A 23,069-nucleotide genomic window follows, 5' to 3' on the forward strand; every position below is an offset into this window, starting at 1 on the left:
ATTTATTTTAATGATTCGACATGTACTATTTGGAGATTCATATTTTGTAAACTTAAACTATGTTATTTATTTTTGGATTAAGGTTATGTTATTATGCTTTGTGGACATTTGAGAAAAATGTTTTAAAGAAAAAATGATTTGTCACTTTGATGATTCTGTTTCACACTTGAATTCTCTATATTTGAGATTGATCGAATTAAGGTGTTATATTTAGTGGATCAAAGCTTCAAGTCGAGTCGTTCCTATGATTTGCGGATCAGTGTTAGTATGTTTCATTGAGTACATCACCATAGAGTGTTAAGAGTATTTTTAAGTCTGGAATGACGATAGTGACTCATGTTCTCTTGAATTGCAAATATTATGATTGACGATTCTACACATAACTTTAAGAGCCGCGATGAGAGCTGTTACTTGTACGTCGATGACATAGGTAACTATTTCATGCCAAATACTGATGACTTAGAAATGCTTGAGATAAAAGGATCCAATGAGAAGCGGAGGTTGAAGAAGCGACCTTCTTTCGTGACTTGACGATAGCACTTCGACATATCGTTTCAGTGATTCCGAGAGCATATGTTGCCCCAGCTACATCACCGGTGTCAATTATAGATGCACCCCAAAAGTCTCCGGTAAAGAGACTTTGCCGAGATATAAGTTAGCTAAAGACAGAGTCGGTGGAACCAATACAATTAGTTTTCCATAAAAGTTGGGTGCATGGGATTTAGGGTATTGGTGAATTGGATGTTTGGTGACAAGAAAACAATATATTCTTTTTTTATATGGGTTAATGGTGACAGATATTAATGAAAAAATAAATTTTCAGCCAGTAATATTTATTTGCATTAAAATTACTGAGATAAGTTTAATCGATAACGGAAGATAAAAAAACTTTGAATTTAATGATTTCTATTTTATTTTAAAACAAAATTAAAGTAATATATTTAATATGTTTGGCTCAACATAAAAAATACGTTTAAATTGTATTTTTTTCTCATTTAGGTGTATAAATATTATTTGGTCAAATTAGGTGTATAACGTTCAATATTATCATTTAGGTACCTACATTATAAATACCGTTAAAAATAGTCAACCAATCAATTTTGACACATGACCTGATTTTTTATTTCTTTTATTTTTAAAATATAAAATTCATAAATTAAAAAAATTCAACTTTTCCTATTTTTCATTAAATACTCAAAGACTTTCAAATATATCATCTACCACTACTATCGTCGGTGATCACTAGTTCACTCACCGGCCACTCACCTACCGATTAAGATAAATTTGGCTGGAATTTAGGGATTTAGAATTTGAGTTTAAGAATCTTGGGAGTTTAAAGCTACGATTGATGGCCGATGATGGGTGGGTAGACGACGATAGATGGGTAGGCAACCAATGGAGATAGCAGCGGCAATGGACAGCCGACAAGTGGAGTGGATGCTTTGGGATTAATAACTTTGGGATATTTTAAGATTTTAAATATATTTTGGATTTTTTAAATAATAATAACATTTTTAAGTTTTTAATTTTTTTAAAAAGTTTATAAATGCGACACTTAAATGATAATATTGGTACATTAGATACTTAAATTGATAAAAAGAATTAGACACCGAGATTAAAACTTAAATTTAATTTAAGATTTTTTTAATATTAAACCAATATATTTTACAGTAAAAATGCATAATTTAACTAGACTTTATTAGAGTTACCGTTAAATTTTTATAAGAGATTAATCAGGCGATGATTTCCTTAAATTTTCAATTATTATTTTTTTGACAAGAACAATTTATTTAATAGTGTATATAAATATATGACATTAATCATGTATTTTGATGTGTAACATTCGTTTGTATACTCGTCTATTTCAAAAGTTTATGCGTGAAATTATAATATAAGTCTATAAATTTATAGGTAAATTTGTAGGCTTTTTTCTCGAAATATCACCGGTGACCGGTATATTTACCGATCTAACACAAGTCATATTATATTTCTCGATCTAACACCTATAGCAGTAAAGCGGGCCCCCCTGCACCGCGCTATACGCTGACTGGGTTACACGTGGCTATAGCGCGCCCCTTCTCCGCACTATATCTGTGTACCTACACAATTATATTTAGCATGGACCCTGATCTGCGCTATACCATAATTACATATATCGCAGTGCAGATACCACACCTTGTAGGGCTATATATACCCTCCTCCCTCGGTTATGTTCCTCACATCTCTCCTATCAACTTATAAATTAATATAATAATTCCGTCAACGAGTCAATAATTTTGACAATTTTCTCATATTTAGTTTAGAAGTTCGTGCGATTTTTCGTTATAAGATAATTTTGTTATAATTTTTTTTATTATACTTATTATTTATTATGATTATTTGAAAAAATATTATACTAATTATTTTCAATTAATTTTTATGTTTGTAAAATTGAAAAGCGAGAGTATACGTCGAAATAGTTTTACGGTGCAGATAATAATATAAAATTATATTATTTAAAATATTTACGTTGATGTGTAAAAATTTATTGTATTATATTTTCGTTCATATATAATTTATTTAATCATGTTTGTTTTTGTTATTTTTTACAGATATAATATTGTCGCACTTTTAAACTCAAAGAATGGTGCGACTTTCAGCTATTGTTTATTATGATGGTGAAATTCGAGAAGATGAAACCGGCGTTGTTTTCGTATCAAATGAGCGTGTTAAAATATCATTCAAGAGAAACATAACTCTTGAGGAGCTAATAACGAAGATTTCGAGGAAGATTCATGTTGGAAGTAGTAGAAGAATGTCGTCGTTGCAGTACAAATTTCCAACATCAATGTTTCCATTAACTTATACATCGTTCGAACTTTAATTTGCATTTACTTCAAGTTAATGTCATTCGATAATCGATGATGAAGATTAAAAAAACGAACACAATCATTAAATTTTATTAAACTAATAACAATTTGGTATTTGAATATAATTTTAAATACAACAAACTTACAATAAGTATTAAATGATAAATGATAACCAAATTGCAATAACTAATATTAAATTGTAATAAACAAAATGAACTGAAATACATTAAAAAAAGTCCAACAAATTTAACAAAATAAAGTAAATATTAAATTAAATAATAAAAAATTACAATTTAACAAAATAAAGTAAATACAAATATAATAAAAAACCAAATCTATCGATGCCTGCGACACGAATGTGTTCTGCAAGGCGGTGACTGTTGGTCTCGAGGAGGATTTCTTCGTATCACTGGTTCTGACTCCTCGCTGTCATCACCATCATCGTCGTCGTCCCGAGCAGGTACATTAGGTTGATGAGGAGCTGATGACAATGAAACACCTCTATAGAATAAGGACCCCTGGAGGTGTATGACTGACTATCCCACCGGCCTGCGAAAACTGGTAAAACTCATAAAACCCAGACATCGCTGAGTGTGAAAACTGTACATGAGGTGTCTGTGCTGCGGCCATGAGTGATGAGACTGAACCCGCCAAATATCCAGCATATGAACCCCAAGTCAGATATTGATAAGGAAGCAGTGGCGGGTTAATGAACGTTGCTCTTGTTGAAGAATCAAACCTAGAAAGCTCTAGACTCGATGAAGAACAAAGGGGATGAATAGGGGAAGGTGGCGACAGCGGCTAAGATTCTTTAGGGTTTCTTTTATGTGCTAGAATCAAGGCAATAAGATTAGAATAAAATAAACAAAAGATAAATAAATGGAAGATGAAATAAGATAATAAAGAAATCAGAAGATCTCCCTTATGAAGGTGAACTGTAAAGATGATTGATGGTGCGAATGGATTTGTGGATAATAGATGGATAAGTGTCCTATCGAGCCCTCCTAGTCGCAATGAAAAGGCAAACACGATAAATGGCTCTAACCAACCCTCCTAGTAGTGATGAAAAGGCAAATTGGAGTGTGAAGATTAATCTCCCTCACAAGAACTTGAAAGAACTCTAGGAGAAGAAGCTTCGAAGGCACAAGGCAATCAGCACTTGCAAAAACGAACTCTCGTTGTATTATTAATCAAAGAAATCTGAATTACAAAGTTGAATGAAGCCTCCTTTATATAGGGACTGAGTTCTAAAGGTCCTAGATAACTAATGAATAAAATAATAATAAACTAAACATGTTTTAACTCTAATTCCTAATAAAATAATAATAACTAAAGATAATATTTTAACCCAACCTTAATTCCTAATAAAATAATAAATCTAATCCTAAAAGATAATGCATCATCATATATTAAGTTATATTACAAATAATCAATATAAATATTGAAAATTCGTAATATTTACAAAATAACGTATTAATCCCGTATAGTATTTCATGCATGCACCGTCTTCAGTAAAATGACCATATATTGAGTTCCCGATATCGGATTGATGCGATTCAAGAACCTTTGGAAAGATAAGAGACAGACAGTTGTATCTCCAGAAGACATGTCGACCAAATAAGATCAGGATCCCATTCAAAAAGTCGTCGCAAGTCTGCTACTGTTCTGATCTTCTTTTCCAAAGCTTGGACGAGTGGATCATTTGGAAGAGTTATTACTTCTTCCTTTGATGTGAACCTTGTGATGCATGTATCATCCTCCCTTTCTTCAAAAAGATTCGACCTCGAATCTGAAACATTAAAGGGAGCAACATTAGAATAGTTTAATAATTCATTCACATTATGCTTACCGAATAGATATGCTTTGAATCTTCGAGACTTTGTTCTTCTAATAGGTTCGAGTAGAAACATTAGTCCAAAGAAGCATGTATTATGGAATCTGGTGCATGTATCATTCCCCCACTCCTCAAAAGGATTCGTCATCGGATCTGAAAATCTAAAAGAAAGAGAATTAGATGTGTTGAAATAAAAACTTGTGAAACATTTATCAGGATCAATGTGATGTGTCTTTATGCGTTTTAGTCGAGGTTTCTTCTTTGTAGGAACTGATTTCTTGTACTATTGAAATCCTCTTTTGCATACAAGTCTTGTAATCTGATGTTTTGGTTGAATTTCAACATGGCGCCGGTCACTGTTGGCTTTCTGTATGATTATTTCAGATAATTTCTCCATGGTTTTATTCGTGTGTGGCGAGAATGAGTGTTTAAAAACCATGTCAACTGGTTTGTTAACGTAATCCCTTAAGTCTCCTAAGTGTGGTTCATGAATTAATGATTCCCAGAAGGAGATTTATGGACTGTATAACCTGTTTAGTTGGCAAGGAAACTCATATACAAGATAAAGCTCATTAAAAGCACTTTTAAATGTATGGGTAGAAATATCAGAAATATCCGAGTTATCGTGATATACATCTTTGATATGTTCAATTCTCGGAATAGTAGTATGAGTTTGATAGGTAAGAGTATACCTTCGTGGTAGTGTATCGTCTACTGTGTTTTGCTTACCTCGGTATGTTACGCACTTAAAGGAGTTGTGTTTAGTATGGATGACAACTTCACGAGCCTTACCTTGTAAGAAGGAGAAGAAGTACGTTACAATGTCATTAAAATGAGTAATAAAATATTTACCTTTGGACTCTCGTAAATCGTGACTCTTCATTGGTATGGCATAATGATTAGGGGTTTCAGGTGGTAACCCGTCAGGAGGGTCACCTAGCACTATTCGACAACTCTTGGCGATGGAAGATGGTGTGGGCCAGTCTCGTGTTGCTTTTACTTTCTCATCATTTACATGGATTCCTTGTGCACGAACTATAAAGCATGTGGAGTTGTTCAAGTCATGTTTCGTCATTAAGATGACGTTACGACTAAGGCTTTCATGGATGTATCATTTTTGTAACAAATCTAACTCTTTTGTTTCTTCGAGATTGTATGTTTGACGAGGTATGATGGAACCTTGAATTAGATTGGTTTGGTGTTGTTTTCCTTTTTCCAGTGGTAATCCGTCAGGTGGATCACCTAACACTTCTCGAAAATCCTGTAACAAAGATGAAAACACACTAGGCAAATCCTTGTTAATGTTAGAAATCGAAACAATTGATTCTCTAAAGCGAACAAGGATGAAAGGTTGTTTGTAAAGAATGTTCTCTCTCAATTCTTTTGTGCTCACACGTAGATTTTGAGTCACTCTTTTCTTCTCACAATTAGGTTCACTCACCTCCCATGGGTCATTATGCTTTTGGCTTTTGTAACTAGTGACCTCTTTTTATTTTGCCTCTTTCTCAACTTTTTCTTTTTTTTGATTTCCCTATCTCCTCACAAATTTGATCTTTAGGGGCTGGAAGTGTGTCATTCTTTGCTGGTCGTTCTTTCTCATTGTCAGGTTTGTCATCTCTTGGCTTTTTCAGAGAAGATGGAGTAGAAGATGAGGAAGGATTTGAAGGATTACCTTGGTAAGAGGATGAAGTACCTTGGTAATGTTCACTAATTCGAGATCTCCTTTGGATTTGTGCTTCGATTGTCATTGCTTTCTTTAGTGTATCTTCAAGGTTTTCGTACCCTTGTAGATCAAGAAGATCAGTGATGTTTGAGTTTAAGCCGACGACGAATCTTGACATGGTGACTTCTTCTTTTTCGGTTATGTTAGCCCTATTGAGTAAGGACTGCATCTCCTTGTAGTAATCTTCAACTGAACTTCTACCTTGTCGAAGTCGGTGTAGTCGTTGTTTAACTTCTCGTGTATAATGTGTCGGTAGGGATCGGTTTCTCATAGTTTGTTTGAGGTCGGTCTAAGAAGTGATTGTTGGAATTTGGAAGTTCTGGATCTTTTTTTCTTGTTTGAATCCACCAAGTTCGAGCATATCCTTCAAATTGTATGGTGATGAGGTGAACTTGTTTAGCTTGGGGGCAGTCATGGTATGCGAACATGAGATCAAATTTTCCTTCCCATTTGATGTACCTGTCTGGATCGTTGTCTCCTTTGAAAGACGGGATCGTGAACTTTGGTTTTGTAGAGAGTTTGGGTGCTTGGAAACGTGGTTGTTCTTCCTCGGGTACCAAAAGTTCAGCATTGTTTGGTCTTGGATTCTGGTTTGGTAGATCCAGTTGTGGTTCTTGTCATTCTCTCACAATTTCATCAAATCTTTCAACTTGAGTCGTGAGTCGGGAAAGTGTGGCTAAGATAGCCGTAAGTGTCTTGTTGTTATTGTCGCCCATCCTGAAATCATAACACTCAAAAAAAAATTAAAGTAAAATAAAAATAAAAGAAAGAAAATTCAACAAAGCAAGAAACCTCACAAGTCACTCCAAGAAAGTAACACAACGCGAGGCAAGTAAGCCAATCTTGTACTCTTTAAAACTCACTTTACCAAGTAGTCTTCCACAGTTCGTATCGGAGTTTGATTACTAGCAAAGGCGATAAGAAAAACCTAAAAGCTCTAAGAGGCCAAACAAAGGTTAGACTCCAAGAGAACGAGAATGCAAAGAAGGAAGAAGTATGCAAACTCTTTAGTCCTACTAACACAAAGAAGATAATGTGTTAGATAATGCAAAAGAACAATAACAAGGAAAAACAAAAGAACCTAAAGCACTAAGAGTCAAAGAAAAAGGGACCAAACCAGAAAACCTAGAAAACGTTGGATCAACTTGAGCAACGTTTTTGAGGGGGTTACCGGTGTCCAAAAATTCTGAAAAATTTCTTGAATGTCTTTCGATACGTCAAGAAACCACCTGTAAAATTTCAGAACCAAATACCTTCAGTAGTATCCAGTAGACTCTGTTGAACGGTGAGTCCTCAAACAATCTGTTTTTCTTGATCACTTTTTTTCGAAGTTGTTCTTGATCTCCAAAAATTCTGATATTTTGTTTGAATGATCTCCAATATATGAAGTTTCAATCTGAAAATTTTCACCACGAAATTCCTCCTGTAAAATTTTCAAGAAATTCGACAAGATTCTAAACCGAATCTGCCGATGAAACTTGAATGATGTATTTGAAGGCTCCAATGAACTCCGATTGGGTTGAAATTTGGACTGGGGATTACTCTTAGAATGAATATAATATATGGATAAAATCAGCCCTAAATACCTTCATTTGCAATTTTTTTGAAATTTTGGATTTTTTGGCTTTTTTTTTTGCTTTTTTTTTTTGTTTTTTTGGAAAAAAAATAGCAAACTAACAAGAATGATTTAAATCTAAATTAAAATTAAATAAAAAGAACTTGAAATGCTGAATCGTTTGTGAACTAGCTCCGTTGGGGTACCTTGACGGTTTTGTGTGCAAGAACAAGCAAGATTGCTTTTTTCTCTCCAAGAATCGGCCCAAATCTGATACCAATTGATAGGGAAGCGGTGGCGGGTTAATGAACGTTGCTCTTGTTGAAGAATGAAACCTAGAAAGCTCTAGACCCGATGAAGAACAAAGGGGATGAATAGGGGAAGGTGGCGGCAGCGGCTAGGATTCTTTAGGGTTTCTTTTATGTGCTATAATCAAGGCAATAAGATTAGAATAAAATAAACAAAAGATAAATAAATGGAAGATGAAATAAGATAATAAAGAAATCAGAAGATCTCCCTTATGAAGGTGAACGGTAAAGATGATTGATGGTACGAATGGATTTGTGGATAATAGATGGATAAGTGTCCTATCGAGCCCTCCTAGTCGCAATGAAAAGGCAAACACGATAAATGGCTCTAACCAACCCTCCTAGTCGTGATGAAAAGGCAAATTGGAGTGTGAAGATTAATCTCCTTCACAAGAACTGGAAAGAACTATAGGAGAAGAAGCTTCGAAGGCACAAGGCAATCAACACTTGCAAAAACGAACTCTCGTTGTATTATTAATCAAAGAAATCTGAATTACAAAGTTGAATGAAGCCTCCTTTATATAGGGACTGAGTTCTAAAGGTCCTAGATAACTAATGAATAAAATAATAATAAACTAAACATGTTTTAACTCTAATTCCTAATAAAATAATAATAACTAAAGATAATATTTTAACCCAACCTTAATTCCTAATAAAATAATAAATATAATCCTAAAAGATAATGCATCATCCTATATTAAGTTATATTACAAATAATCAATATAAATATTGAAAATTCGTAATATTTACAAAATAACGTATTAATCCCGTATAGTATTTCCTGCATGCACCGTCTTCAGTAAAATGATCATATCTTGAGTTACCGATATCGGATTGATGCGATTCAAGAACCGTTGGAAAGATAAGAGACAGACGGTTGTATATACAGAAGACATGTTGACCAAATAAGATCAGGATCCCATTCAAAAAGTCGTCGCAAGTCTGCTGTTGTTCTGATCTTCTTTTCCAAAGCTTGGACGAGTGGATCATTTGGAAGAGTTATTACTTCTTCCTTTGATGTGAACCTTGTGATGCATGTATCAGATATGCAAACATAGGCCCATAATAGCCTCCAGGAGGGGTCATATGTGACGGCGGCGACGGCGGGGTCATAAAACCAGGTGAAGGCGGCGGTGACATCTGGTAATGGAAAGGCGATGGCGGCATCATATATGGCTGCGGTGGCTGCTGTGAAGGTCCTGCTGGTGCAGCTAAGGATGAACCGAAAGCACCTGCTCTCCGTCCACGAGTCGGGGGACGATGGTGCTGTGTCGGATCACGTCTCTGTTGACGTCGCGAAAAGGTCTGCCCTCGTGCATCCTCGAGAAGCAGAAACGGTTTCCCGTTACTGTTGAACCACTCATAATAACCCTCAGCAACCATCAAGAGATCATTAAAAATGGGCTCTCTACGGGGAAGGTACCGATGTCGATCCTCCCACAACACGACCCATGCATGATGTCTCACCAGCCAATCTGTATCTGTCTTGCTGCGTCTATCTGTGCTATGCAACTCGTCCATATTGCGCGGTGTATCCGGAATTGGTTGAAAACAACCAAACTGTCGGAGCACGAGATCAGTGGAGTGCCACTCGACGGTCGCATAACAAATCAGAGGGACCATCGCCATCCAAACATCTAATGGACCCCTCAACTCAAGTGGGATCACCGCCCTCACATCATCAGTATAATATGACACCCATTCAAACTAAAACAAATAATATATAATTTTTATCAAAGTAATAATATAATTATATAACTAAAATCTAAAATCGATTTTTAAACATTAAAATTCATACCTGTGTGCTAGCCTTCTGATCGATTAGCATCCTAATTTTTTCTAAATCATCTGGTAGCTCCTGATGATTTTTCCTATCAGTAGACCACCTATTCAAGGAAAAAAAATTATTATACGCTGTATAAAATTATTAATATACAAAATCAGTTTTATAATTACCTCAGAAGTAGTGGAAATACGAATGGGTTCTTCACAACGGGGCATAAAAAGGGCAATCGATACCATGCCCAAGACTGCAGCAGTAGGAGACATCCGCCGATAGCATTACGCCTGTAGTCAATGGCTCCACACATCTCCATGTATAGCAAAGCCAAAACTGTCGAGCCCCAACTGAATGATCCAGCGAGACGAAAGTCGCTAAGATGTCGCAACCAAATGCAATGAACTAGGTTGCGCGATTTATCTAGCATCAGTAACCCTCCTATCAACTGCAATATGCATGCCCGTGCATACATCTTAAACTCATCCTCATAGGCGTCTGCGCTCAACTCCCGAAAATTAGCATCTAACCAATTTAACGGTATCCTACTTCCAATAAAACTTTCCGGGACACATCCTAGATTTTTCCGGCACAAAGAAGTCCAAAAACCGGAAGCTATCTCTGCTATCACACCTCCATCCACAGGAAGCCCCAGGTGCATAGAAAACATCCTCAAGCGTGATTGTGTACTCTCCGCACGGAAGATGGAATGTGTGGGTCTCCGGCCTCCACCGCTCTACTAAGGCAGAAATAAGGTCTGGTTCTATCTTACAGTGACCCTGATATCTACCTATGTAACCAAATCCAGCCTCTACTAAATACGGCAAGACACGGCTAGGTATCACTAACTTAAGATTCCTAATAAAAGGATCTAATATACGGTTATTCTCCTAAAAATAAATAATTACAAAAACTAATTCTTAATCTAATAATCATGCATTAAATAAATCAACAAATTATTACTAATAATTTAAATTAATTTAAAACGTTAAAATGTTACCGTACCAGCAAAGTGTCGAGATATATGATTTTCATCTAAGTGAAGTAGATCGCCTTCCATTATATATCTGTAAAAAATTTATATTAGTAAAATATTAAATAAAGTAAAATACTTAAATAAATTAAATACATAATATTAAAAGTATTATAAAATATACCTTAAACGATAAGTACTTGAGAGAATTTGGTGTAATGAAAGTTATTGAGAATGAGGTATTTATAGGGAAGGCTATGGTGTGAACGACCGGGTAATTAAAGCTATAGCGCGCCCCTGCACCGCGCTATACCCCACGTGTCAGATAAATAGGTATAGCGCGGAGCAGGGGGCGCGCTATAGCCACGTGTAACCCAATCAGCGTATAGTGCGGTGCAGGGGGCGCGCTTTACTGCTACGGGTGTTAGATCGGGAAATATAATTTGACCGGTGTTAGATCGGTAAATATACCGATCACCGGTGATATTTCGGGAAAAACGTCAAATTTGTATGTAACGATGATTTTTATAATAATTTTTATAGTATTGTTTTTTTTATTAATCAGAGGCGGGGCTAGAGGCAGTACAACTTGCGTGATAGAACAAGGTTCCGGAATTGCAAGGGCAAAAAAAAAAAGATTTATTAGAATAAAAATCTCATTTTTTTGGAGTTTAACTCCACTTTACGAGAAATGAACTCATCTTCATAATCTCTCTATCCCACACCGTTAGGATTTGAGTTAGTAATATCACCAATCTCCCTATATATATTGCATTCAAGCTTTGTATTTTTTACTAAGTAAATTATAAGATATAGAAATTCAATAAAATTCTTTAAAAAAATTGAGATTTAATAGCTTCTTTTTAAGAATTTTGCAAAGGGGTCTCCAACGTCCTAACATCGACCCTGTTATTAATATGATGTGTATATAAGTTATTATCTATTTAAAGACTTTTTAACTATTTGACACGTTTATACCCTTGATATATACGATGTTTAAAATTGAGAATTCAAAAAGCAACAACAAGACACTTAGGGGCTGTTTGTTTGCCTCTTAATGAAACCATTCAGCGGTGAATGCTGAACGGTTCAACATTCAGCGCGTTTTTTTCGCACCTTTAAATGATTCAGTGCTGATTGATTCAGCAAAACAGTGCTGAATGATTCAGCACAGAAGTACATTCTGAATCATTCAGAGTTAGTTATTAAACAATAGTTATCAAACATGTCATATTCAAAGCCAAATCATTCAGAGCATTTAAATCATTCAACATTTGAATCATTCACCGTTTAATCATTCTGAAGTAAATAAATAACCCCTTAGATACTGAAACCGTTTGATTTGTGCTTATAATATTAATTTAAATAGAAAGCTCATGAATAGAACAAATTAAATTAAAAAAAGTTATAATTTAAATTTAAATTAATTAAATATGTAATGATGATTAAGAAAAAAATAGAGCCGGGCAATGTACCTAGGATTAGCCATGATAACCATCATAGTGCACGGGCACTGCACAGCACCTCCTTTACATCCCCAAATCTGAATCTGAAACTCCGATTGCTCGTAAATTTGATTCTTATTAATTACAAAGAGATAGAGAAAAATGGCGTCAACACCGCACGGGTCCCTCACCAAAGCCCTTGAAGCGACGGAGCAGCAGGACGACACTTCCGCATCATCCTCAATCAAATTCGGGACTCCGGAGGCCGTCGACTATGTTCGTTCCCTCACCGACGTCGGAACTATGACACGCCTCCTCCACGAGTGCATCGCCTACCAACGCGCCCTCGATGTTGACCTCGACACCCTCCTCTCCCAGCGCACCGATCTCGACAAGAGCCTCGACAACCTCCAAAGATCTGCCGACGTTCTCGACATTGTCGAGGCTGAAGCTGACCACATGCTCTCCAACGTCACCTCCACCTGCGACCTCGCCGACCAGGTCAGCCGCAAGGTTCGCGAGCTCGACCTCGCTCAGTCACGCGTCAACTCCACGCTCCACCGCATCGACGCTATTGTTGAGAGAGGGAATTGCATCGACGGCGTCAAAGGCGCTCTCGATGCTGGGGACTACGAGTCTGCCACTAACTACGTGAGGACATTTCTGGAGATCGATAATAAGTTTCAGGATTCTGGATCAGACCAGAGGGAACAGTTGTTAGCGTCTAAGAAGCAGCTGGAAGGGATTGTCAAGGAAAAACTAATGGAAGCAGTGGATCGAAGGGATCATCCTACAATTCTGAGATTCATTAAACTTTATTCGCCTTTGGGACTCGAGGAAGAAGGGTTGCAAATTTATGTTTGGTATTTGAAGAAAGTGATCGGGATGAGATCAAGGTTAGAGTATGAGAATTTGGTCGAGTTGATGGAACAAAGTAATGGGCAAAATCAGAATAACCAGGTAAATTTTATTGCGTGTTTGATTAATTTGTTTAAAGATATAGTTTTGGCTGTTGAGGAAAATGATGATATTTTAAGGAGTCTTTGTGGAGAAGATGGAGTGGTGTATGCCATTTTTGATCTGCAAGAGGAATGTGATTCTAGGGGTTCTTTGATCTTGAAAAAATATATGGAATTTCGGAAATTGGCTAAGTTGTCATCTGAAATCAATTCCCAAAATAAGAACTTGTTAACGGTTGAAGCACTCGAAGGACCGAACCCAAGAGAAATTGAGTTGTATTTGGAAGAAATATTGTCACTGATGCAACTTGGTGAAGATTACACCCAATACATGATTTCAAAGATCAAGGGGATGACAACCGTGGGTCCGGATTTAGTCCCACGGGCTACGAAAGCTTTTAGTACTGGAAGTTTTAGCAAAGCTGCTCAAGAGATTACTGGGTTTTATGTGATTTTAGAGGGGTTCTTTATGGTGGAAAATGTGAGGAAAGCTATAGGAATCGATGAGCTTGTACCTGATAGCCTTACTACTTCAATGGTGGACGATGTGTTTTATGTTCTGCAAAGCTGCTTGCGAAGGGCTATTTATACTTCGAATATTAGCTCTGTGGTTGCCGTACTGAGTAGTGCTGGTAGCCTGCTGAATAATGAATATTACGAAGCCTTGCAAATGAAATTAAGAGAACCGAATCTCGGGGGGAAGCTGTTCTTGGGAGCTGTCGGCGTTCAAAAGACTGGGACGGAGATAGCTACAGCCCTCAATAATATAGATCTCAGCAGTGAGTATGTCCTGAAACTAAAACATGAAATTGAAGAGCAGTGCACAGAGGTCAGTTGTATAGTTGCATTTTGTTCTTCTAATTCGCTCATGCTGTCGTGCATCGAATTGCTTGTGTTTCAGTCAGCTGCTGCATACGTATTATTGATTTTTCAAGTTTTTTGTATACTTTTTTGAAGTAGATTGCATATTTCTTTCTAGTGTTACGAGTTGTGAAACATTGCTGGTTCTCCTTATTGCATAGAAGCATTACTGTTTAAGAAGGCGTAGATTTAGGGGCAATGTTCTTAGAAACTCAGAAAGGAGTGGAAAAGAGGAAATTAACTATTAAAACAAAATTCATAAAGGACCGTTATTATCTCCTTTTACATTGGATTTAAAATTTATATTTTTTAACCACAAATGGTGGGTTGGATAATGATCTCATGTTTGTATCAACTGGCTAATGTTCTGATAACTTAGGGAGTTTTGTTGCAAGTGTTAGGCTGACTTCTGGGATACATAGGAGCTGGCAATAGAACCCCAGGTTAACAGTAAGTCTTCCGCCTAAAGGTGGCATGCAAATCATCAGGACCATACTCTAGGTTTGATTCAATGTTCCTTTTTGAATGATATGCAAGAAAGTGTGACGTGTTTTTTGCAAGGCAATAGAAGCCAAAAACAATCCTGCTTGATTGGTGGTCTTTAATTTCTTTTACTTGTAACTTTTTTCCTACTAATTTTGCGTTTACTAATAAGAAAGACGATGATACAAACCTCTCTACTTCTTAATTTTGAGTATTCAGCAGCCAAGATGGGACCAAAACTGAACCATGCATATTGGCTAGCAAAAGGAAAAGGAAATTTTGCATGTTTTGCTAATATATTGGGCCATTCAGAGTCCATTGACATAATTATATATCTTAAGCTTATTTTATATACATACACAGACATATGCACATACATATTGCGCCTTACTTTACCCAGGAGGACACTCTTTTTTGGCAGTTTTCACTCTGGCAATATTAGTGTTCTAGCACCTAGAGTGTGCCTTGTGCCCCTTGCAACAATGGCTTCAAAATTGAACTTGTTTCCCTAATGTTTCAAGCTACATAACCTATCTTATAATTGTGCATTGTAAGAGTAAAATGGTTAGCGCTAATGTATCCAAAAGTTCCTGAAGAGTAGTACGAGAATGTCATCTTGTTGAATATAATGCAAGTAAGAACTTGATAATTTTCTAAGGCTGTTTCTCTTGGGCTAGCTTTTGGTGCTAATTCTTTGCTTCTTGCTGGGCATACCCTGCCGATTTTGAATTTAACTTCTTTTCTTTGGTCCATGATATGAAATGAGTCAATAAAGCATGGTATAAATGAAATTAAAATAAAACAGGGGGTAAGTGCGCAGTACTGGATTTTATATGCTGTTTTCATTCTCTTCAGGTCTTTCCTGCACCAACTGAAAGGGAAAGGGTAAAATCTTGTTTGTCTGAGTTGTCTGACTTAAGCAACACTTTCAAGCAAGCCCAGAATGCTGGAATGGAACAATTAGTGGCTACTGTGACACCTCAAATCCGTCCAGTACTAGACAGTGTAGCATCCATCAGCTATGAGCTATCAGAGAGTGACTATGCTGAGAATGAGGTGAATGATCCATGGGTACAGAGACTTCTGTTGAAATCAATGTGGCTTGGCTTCAACCCCTAATGACTACAAACAACTATGATTCATTCGTGCATTTGGTGATCGATTTCATTGTGAAGAGGCTGGAAGGCCTGGAAGTGATTATGATGCAGAAACGGTTTAGTCAACTTGGCGGTCTTCAGCTTGACAGAGATACCCGAGCTTTGGTAAGCCATTTTTCAGGGATGACGCAGAGGACCGTGAGAGACAAATTCGCTCGTCTTACGCAGATGGCAACCATCCTCAACTTGGAAAAGGTCTCAGAGATTCTGGATTTCTGGGGCGAAAACGCAGGACCTATGACCTGGAGACTGACCCCAGCAGAGGTTAGGAGAGTTCTGAGTTTGAGGGTTGATTTCAAACCTGAAGCAATTGCTGCTTTGAAATTGTAATCCATACATCTTCCTCGTTGTTTTTAATTCATATATATTGCTTTTGTCATTTAGAAGAGTATGGTCCTTTAAAGTATAATATTTTACCTTACAGTTGTTGCCATTGTTCTGTAATGTTTGTTATTGCTTTACAAAATATATGCTTTTCGATATTGGAATGTATACCATAAAATTGAAAGAAAAACTTTTTTCCTCATTATTTTGGAATTTTATTTGGTGGGTTCATGCACCTATTTAAGGTGTAATCCAATAGGTTTGGGTTTGAATTTTAGGACTTACAACTATCTTACCCTTAACCTCGTTTAATTCACGGATTATAATATTATGTTTGGGAATAAAATTACGAAATGTTATATTACTCAACATGTTACTAAAATGTTATATTATGTTTGGTAATGTTGCATTATGTTGTTTGGTAGGAATATAAGATTACAGTGTTTGGTCGAAAGAATATAAAATAGAAAAATGTATGTTGTACCAAATTATCCTTGAAATATATTTTTTAATAAGTTGAATTTTCAATATTAAAGTCAAAATATTTACACGAGAGTTCATAGAAAATTATTATATATATATATTTATTATTTATTATTTTTATAAAATATAGAAACATATTTACGTCAGTATAATTATATGTTTATTTTTAGATATTAAGATATTGTGATATGTACGTACTTACACCGGTATATGTATGTGTTAATCGATACAATTTTTTTATTTTATTCATACTACACGTATGAGTTGTACAATAGAATATCATATTAAATAATTAGACAAAACTAATAGCAACATAAAAAATATTATATAAGTTTTTATAAAAATTAATCCTAAAAAGTAAACATAATAAAATGTACATAGAAAAATAATCCTAAAAAGTAAACATAATAAAAAGTAAAAAATTGATATACTTTTATTTTATATGTATCTTATTATTTTATAACAAGTGCATAAAAAATAGATTTATACTCCTGTAATTACAAATAAAAGGAATGATTATTTTTAAAAGAAAAAAAATTCAGGGGTATCATTATTCTAAGGGGAGAGAATTAGCTAATACATAAAAAAAAAAAATTGGAGGGATTGACATTCTCGGAAAAAAGACTCAAAATTGCTATTATAGGAAATACGTCATTACCTCGGAAATGAATGTTTTTAAACTAAATGTGAGCATGTGATTCTGAAAAAAGATTATTCACTGGTAATGATATTTTTCCCGAACTAAACGATCCCTTAGTGAAATGAATTAGAAAGGCATTTGGAATTTAAAATAATTAGAGGTAAATATATAAAATAAAATTTGTGTAGTATAAACGAGTTTAAATTTATATAAATAAAAATCAGGTTAAATTTAGTGTAAAATATAATAATATATATTTTTAATTTTTAGCAATTTAATTTTTGATATTTTATTATATTTATTTTTAATATAAAATTTAAAATATTTTTATTTAAAAAAATTAAAAAGCCCTTGAACTTAAAAAATAAATTTGGTCATCGAATTTAATTAAAAATTTAATTTATATTATTTATCACATCATCAATTACCGTAAATCAACACGTTAATATTGTAAGTCAACGAAATAAATCGTTGGTTAAAGAATCATATTAGATTTTTTTTCAAAATTTGAGTGTTATATTTAATGTAAAAATAATTTGAGGACATATTTTTTAAAAAAAGTATAAAGAGCTTAAATACTCTTATACCAAATAAAAAATATTTTATAACCCTGAATTATTTTTGTATTTTATTCGAAACTGGAATATTTAAATTTAAAACTAATTTCATTTAAAAGATTTAAAACTTTTGCATCAAGTTAGACGAGGATTGAGTAGACAGAATCAAATCCAAGCAGCATCAGCGCAATGCAGTCCGAAAACAGATTGAGAAAGTTGGCGGAGGGAATTTTTTTTTTGGAAACAAAGAAAGGAAGGGTAAAATGGGGAAACAGGAAAAAGGCGCACTAATCAAAGAAGCCCAGATTTGGCGGGGCCTTGGTTTAGTTGCAGAGAGAGTTGGTGCTTTTTCTTACTCATTTCTGACAATATTCCCTCACTGTTTCTTGGCTCTCGTGCTTATCTTTTCTTTTCTTTATATAAAGAAATGTTCTAATTTAACCCAGAATTATTATTTAATTCTTGATTGATTTAATTTATAAACGGAACTACATTTGCATCTGAAAAGGCTAGAAAGTGAAGATGAAAGAACAATTTATTAGGATTGTTTGACATTTATTACTCTTTTCTACTCCCCAAAAAGAGAAATATCACTCTTCCCTCCTCACTCATCACACTAGTACACATTGCAGTGTTTTTCTCTTTCAAAAAGGCAACCTTGTGTTTATATGTAGCTTATGTTTCACTGTTCACAGATTTTTCTCGTGGGTCTTTGGTTTTTATTAAATATAAAATAAGCTTTTGGGCTGTTAAAAAAAGTGGGTTAAAACTGTGGTTGATTTAAGTTTGTTGTGATTGGAAACTTTGTTGGGTTTTTTCCATCAAGTGTATTTTTCGGTTACAAATGTCTGACTTTTATTTTGAAGTGCTGAAGTAAAACACTTGTGATTTCAATTTTTTTTTCTTTCATGGCTTTGGGGGTGTCGGGTTTGAACTTTTCGTCACTGTAAATTCTGTTGCTGGGGACTTGGATCCTAGTAAAAAGGCGATCTTTGGGGTTTTTATGCTTGTATTTTTTGATTAGTTGCTTAGTGACGTGCTTCCTTTGCAAAAGCTTCAATGTTGAGGAAATCACATAACTTGGGAGGATTTAAGGGTTTAATGGAAGTTTTGAAGTGAATGTCTCTGCTGCATTGCTGTTTTTAAAGGTTTTGAGGGAGGAATAATTTTTTTTCTCCCCTGTTTAATTGCTTCTTCTCATGTATCAATTGCATCTAAGAAGCTATTCAGTTGATTTTCTTGTTTTAAGGTGAGATCTTCAGGGTTAGTTCATCAGTTGCTTGCTTAAATTATGTTCAAAGAGTCTGGATTTTACTTCTAGACATTCTGTGGCTCAAGTAACTGTTTTTACACTTGGCATTTTGGCTTGAAGGTCTGACATTTTTCTAACCAAAGCTTTTTACATTTTCTGGAATCAGAATATTGTTGTTTAGTTAAAAAGTTGCCAAGTATCTTGGTATAATTCTGGGATCTAGAGGTTTAATTTTTAGTTGGCTGCTAGAAAGTGTAAGAGATGGATTTTTTGAAAATTAAGAAGTTTAGGAAAGTCCACAAGCCAGATCCTGAGAAGGGTTTGGCGGATAATAATGTGACACAACCAGAAGAACCGAAGAATGATAATGGTGGTGGTGACATTGGTGTAAATGGATCTTCCAAACCTGCTCTTACTGCAGCCGACGTCGAGGATGACGATGATGATGATTTTATAACGAATGAGGTGAAGAGGAGATTGAAAGAACTAAGAAGAAACAGTTTTATGGTGTTGATTCCGGAGGAGGAAGAAGAGGAGCTGTACCTCGAGGACGAAGCTGAGGCTGGTGAAACCAGCTCGAGTGAGTGGAGGGATGTGGAAGCAGAAGGCAGACAATGGTGGGGTGGGTTTGATGCCGTTTATGAAAAGTATTGCGAGCGAATGCTGTTCTTTGATAGGATAATTGCACAGCAGGTCAAGAATGCTGGTAAATATTTCCATTTTCTCTGTTGCATTGTTGAATCTTATACCGTATGAAGCGAGCTACTAACCTTTAATACGGAATGAACATATTGTTAGCTGCATATGTTGTTTCCTGATTGATTGAAAATTTTAATTCTAAGTTGAATTTTGTTTTGCACTAGCATGAAGAACAATTTAGGATGCCCAAATATATAAAGTCTTAGTGTGATGAGTCTCCTTCAAGTTACTTGAGAAACAATATTGTTAAATCAGTAAACTCGAACCATCTTGCGAGGAATGCAACTATGTTGAGTATTGGGTTATTGAGCGATGCCATCTGCTTAGACTCAGAACCAGGTTTCTTGACCTTATTCTAAATTACCAATTTCTATTATATCCTACAGATCTAGAAGTATTTTCCCGGAACTCAATACATTTTGATTTGTGATGGTTCACTTAAATGTTGGGAATAGGGATCAATCCTAGGTTAATTGCTGTCATACTCGGTCGTTTTTTGTATTTTATCATTTTCCTACTTCACTCTTTGCCTTCAGGCTGTTACCTTATTTATGTCCATGAATCGGATACATTTTTCTGTCTTGATGAGATCATACAGCACAGGTAGATGCAGAAACAATGAATACATTTGTTGGCAGTGTCCTTTTTTCTTCAAAAAATTTTTCCTCCAAGAAGTATAGTACTAACTTGTAGGATCATTGGGGCATAAAAGTTTTTTACTTGTGCTGTTGCATAGAATAGATGTGTCATTCTTTTTTTCGTATTTTTTGGGAGTCGCTTTCACCCTTTTGTTTAGTTTTAGCATTGTAGTTTTTATTGTTAGTGCTAAATCCTTAATTCTCATTGCAAATAATCAATTGGCTTACAGGCTCTATAAATCCTTCACCAAAATCTGGATCTAAGAAACTTGCATCACCTCTTAGTTGCCTTTCCTTGAAGAAGATCGAAGAACCCGATGAAGAAACCAGGCACATGCAGCAATCAACGAATGATCCGTATCATGACCTTGAGGTAGCATATGTAGCTCAAATTAGCTTAACATGGGAAGCATTTCATTGCCAATACACACAACTTAGCCAATTAGTTTTGTGCCAACCCGATAATCCCGCTAGTTACAACCACAGTGCTCAGCTCCTTCAACAGTTCCACGTCTTATTACAAAGGTTCATCGAAAATGAACCTTTTCAGGATGGTCCTAGAGCTGAAATATATGCCCGTGCTAGGCATGTTTTGCCTAAGCTGCTTCAAATTCCAAACATACAAGGTAAATCTTTGAGGATCGATCAGGCAAAAGTAGGAAAATTTGATATCTTTTGCTTCTAGGTTAATTTTCCGAATCATTTCAGGTTTGGATCAAAAGGCTAAGGTGGAAGATGAATCAGATTATTTGGTCTTTGCTCCTGATATCATCAGGATTATTGAGAGCGTAATCCTTACATTCCATCTGTTTGTAAAAATTGACAAGAAAAAACATACTTTGTTCGGAAATCAGAATCCGATGGCTACCCCTCTTCAACAAGTTAAATCTTTATTAGAAAAGGTAACTTCATTCTACATTATCCATTTCATCTCCTAGAATCACTTGATTACACAGCACGGCCTGCAGTACCACACTTCGAACTAGCTATATGGACTATCACGTTCCATGTGAATTGCAGATCAACTCCTGCCCCTTCATTATCAGTAGTTCATTTGCTTTGCTTGCTTTGATCTATGCAAGTTTTTTGGTCTACAGACATCACTTTACTAATCCATCACCTGCATTATTTGTATTCGAATATGTTGCATCGACTCTTCATTTTCCTTGTTTGTGCCTGGCACCATATTCGACACATTCAAACATGCATCTCTCATCGGTCAAGGAAATGGCGATGTTCATACGACCAACCATATGGATTTGCTCGTTATAACCTATGATGTCCTACAATGTTTTATTTTCTATCTGCAGAAAGGGATGAAGCTGAAGGAACTGCGTAAAAAGAGGAAAGGGTGGAAAAAGAAATCCTGGCCACTAACACCTGAAGATGTTCCGTTGTTGTTTGGTCTCATTGACGTCAAGATTATATCCCGGGTTCTCAGAATGGAAAAGATCAGTAAAGAGCAGTTGTTCTGGTGCGAAGAAAAGATTAAAAAACTAGATCTGTGCGACGGGAAGTTGCAGAGAGACCCGTCACCCATCCTCTTCCCATGCTGATTGCTGTTTGATCAACAGAGCGGTTTAATGGACGGATAGCTGCTGAAAGACCCCTACTGATTTTCTCCAGGGAATGCTGTTAACATGCTGCATTGCCGTTTTTCCGGTTTTTGTTGATTAAACTACTTGTAATCTACTGATCTGTTCAATGACACTAGTAACCGAAATTTTCGAAAAGTAGAGTGGCCTTGCTGCAATATTTTCCCAGGTAACTTTAGTTGTCCATTAAGCAAGTATTGTGTTTAAGTTGTATTTAGGACATTTGAACTTGATCAACCTTTTACATGTTTCAGAATTCAGATGAATGTTGTCTGCTAAGTAATATATTCGGTAAACTATTCTTCTGTTTTAGTTTTCTCATCGTTCAGTTTGATTTATAATAAAATAATTACTTATTTGAACGGGACAGCTTAACAAAAAGAGAAGAGTTCATTTTTAATTGGATTAAGGTTGATGAAATGTATCAATTTAAATAATAATAAAATCAAATAAAAAGTCATGGTAGCTCATCATTAATATTTTTATACATGAATATTTGTTAAAAAATAAGTTTTAAATACATATTAAGGGATTGATATAATTTATTTATCAAGTTTAATATAATTTATATATGAAATGTATTTTTTTTAAAAGTAAATTTTAAATACATGATAAAAAATTAATATAATTTACATTTCAACATAGGAAATTTTTACATGGCCAATGATAATCAAATGTTTTTCCCATTTCATTTTTTTCTACATAAAACCTCTTAGATAATCCAAATAGGGATGGATTGGAGGGGGCGGGTGGGGTAATCGTCTCTTTTGAAAAATTAAAATTATAATATATTTTAGATTTGTTTATGTATTTTCTAATGAAAAATGTTTTTATCCCCTCGTACTTTTATAACTTTCAGTTCGTATGGTCTTTAATTTTTTAATGGAAAAGAGCAAGTTTTGAACATACAAATAATCGAGTGATCATTTTATAATTTTTAATAGACAGACACTTAAC

General features: G+C 35.2%; 1 protein-coding gene and 1 pseudogene across 1 annotated transcript; both read left to right on the forward strand.

The window, feature by feature from the left end:
* Positions 1–12,497: 12,497 nt before the first annotated feature.
* On the forward strand, positions 12,498–16,440 carry LOC120205374 (annotated as a pseudogene).
* A 2,894-nt stretch (positions 16,441–19,334) lies between these two features.
* LOC120205375 lies at positions 19,335–22,353 on the forward strand. The gene is made up of 4 exons (XM_039205264.1): positions 19,335–19,886; positions 20,748–21,143; positions 21,226–21,419; positions 21,828–22,353. Exons 1-4 carry the CDS (start codon positions 19,442–19,444, stop codon positions 22,071–22,073), a joined length of 1,281 nt encoding a protein of 426 aa, XP_039061195.1. The 5' UTR covers positions 19,335–19,441; the 3' UTR covers positions 22,074–22,353.
* Positions 22,354–23,069: the final 716 nt, after the last annotated feature.

This window comes from Hibiscus syriacus, unplaced genomic scaffold, assembly GCF_006381635.1.
Source record: "Hibiscus syriacus cultivar Baekdansim isolate YM2019G1 unplaced genomic scaffold, ASM638163v2 tig00012385_pilon, whole genome shotgun sequence".
NCBI lineage: Eukaryota > Viridiplantae > Streptophyta > Magnoliopsida > Malvales > Malvaceae > Hibiscus > Hibiscus syriacus.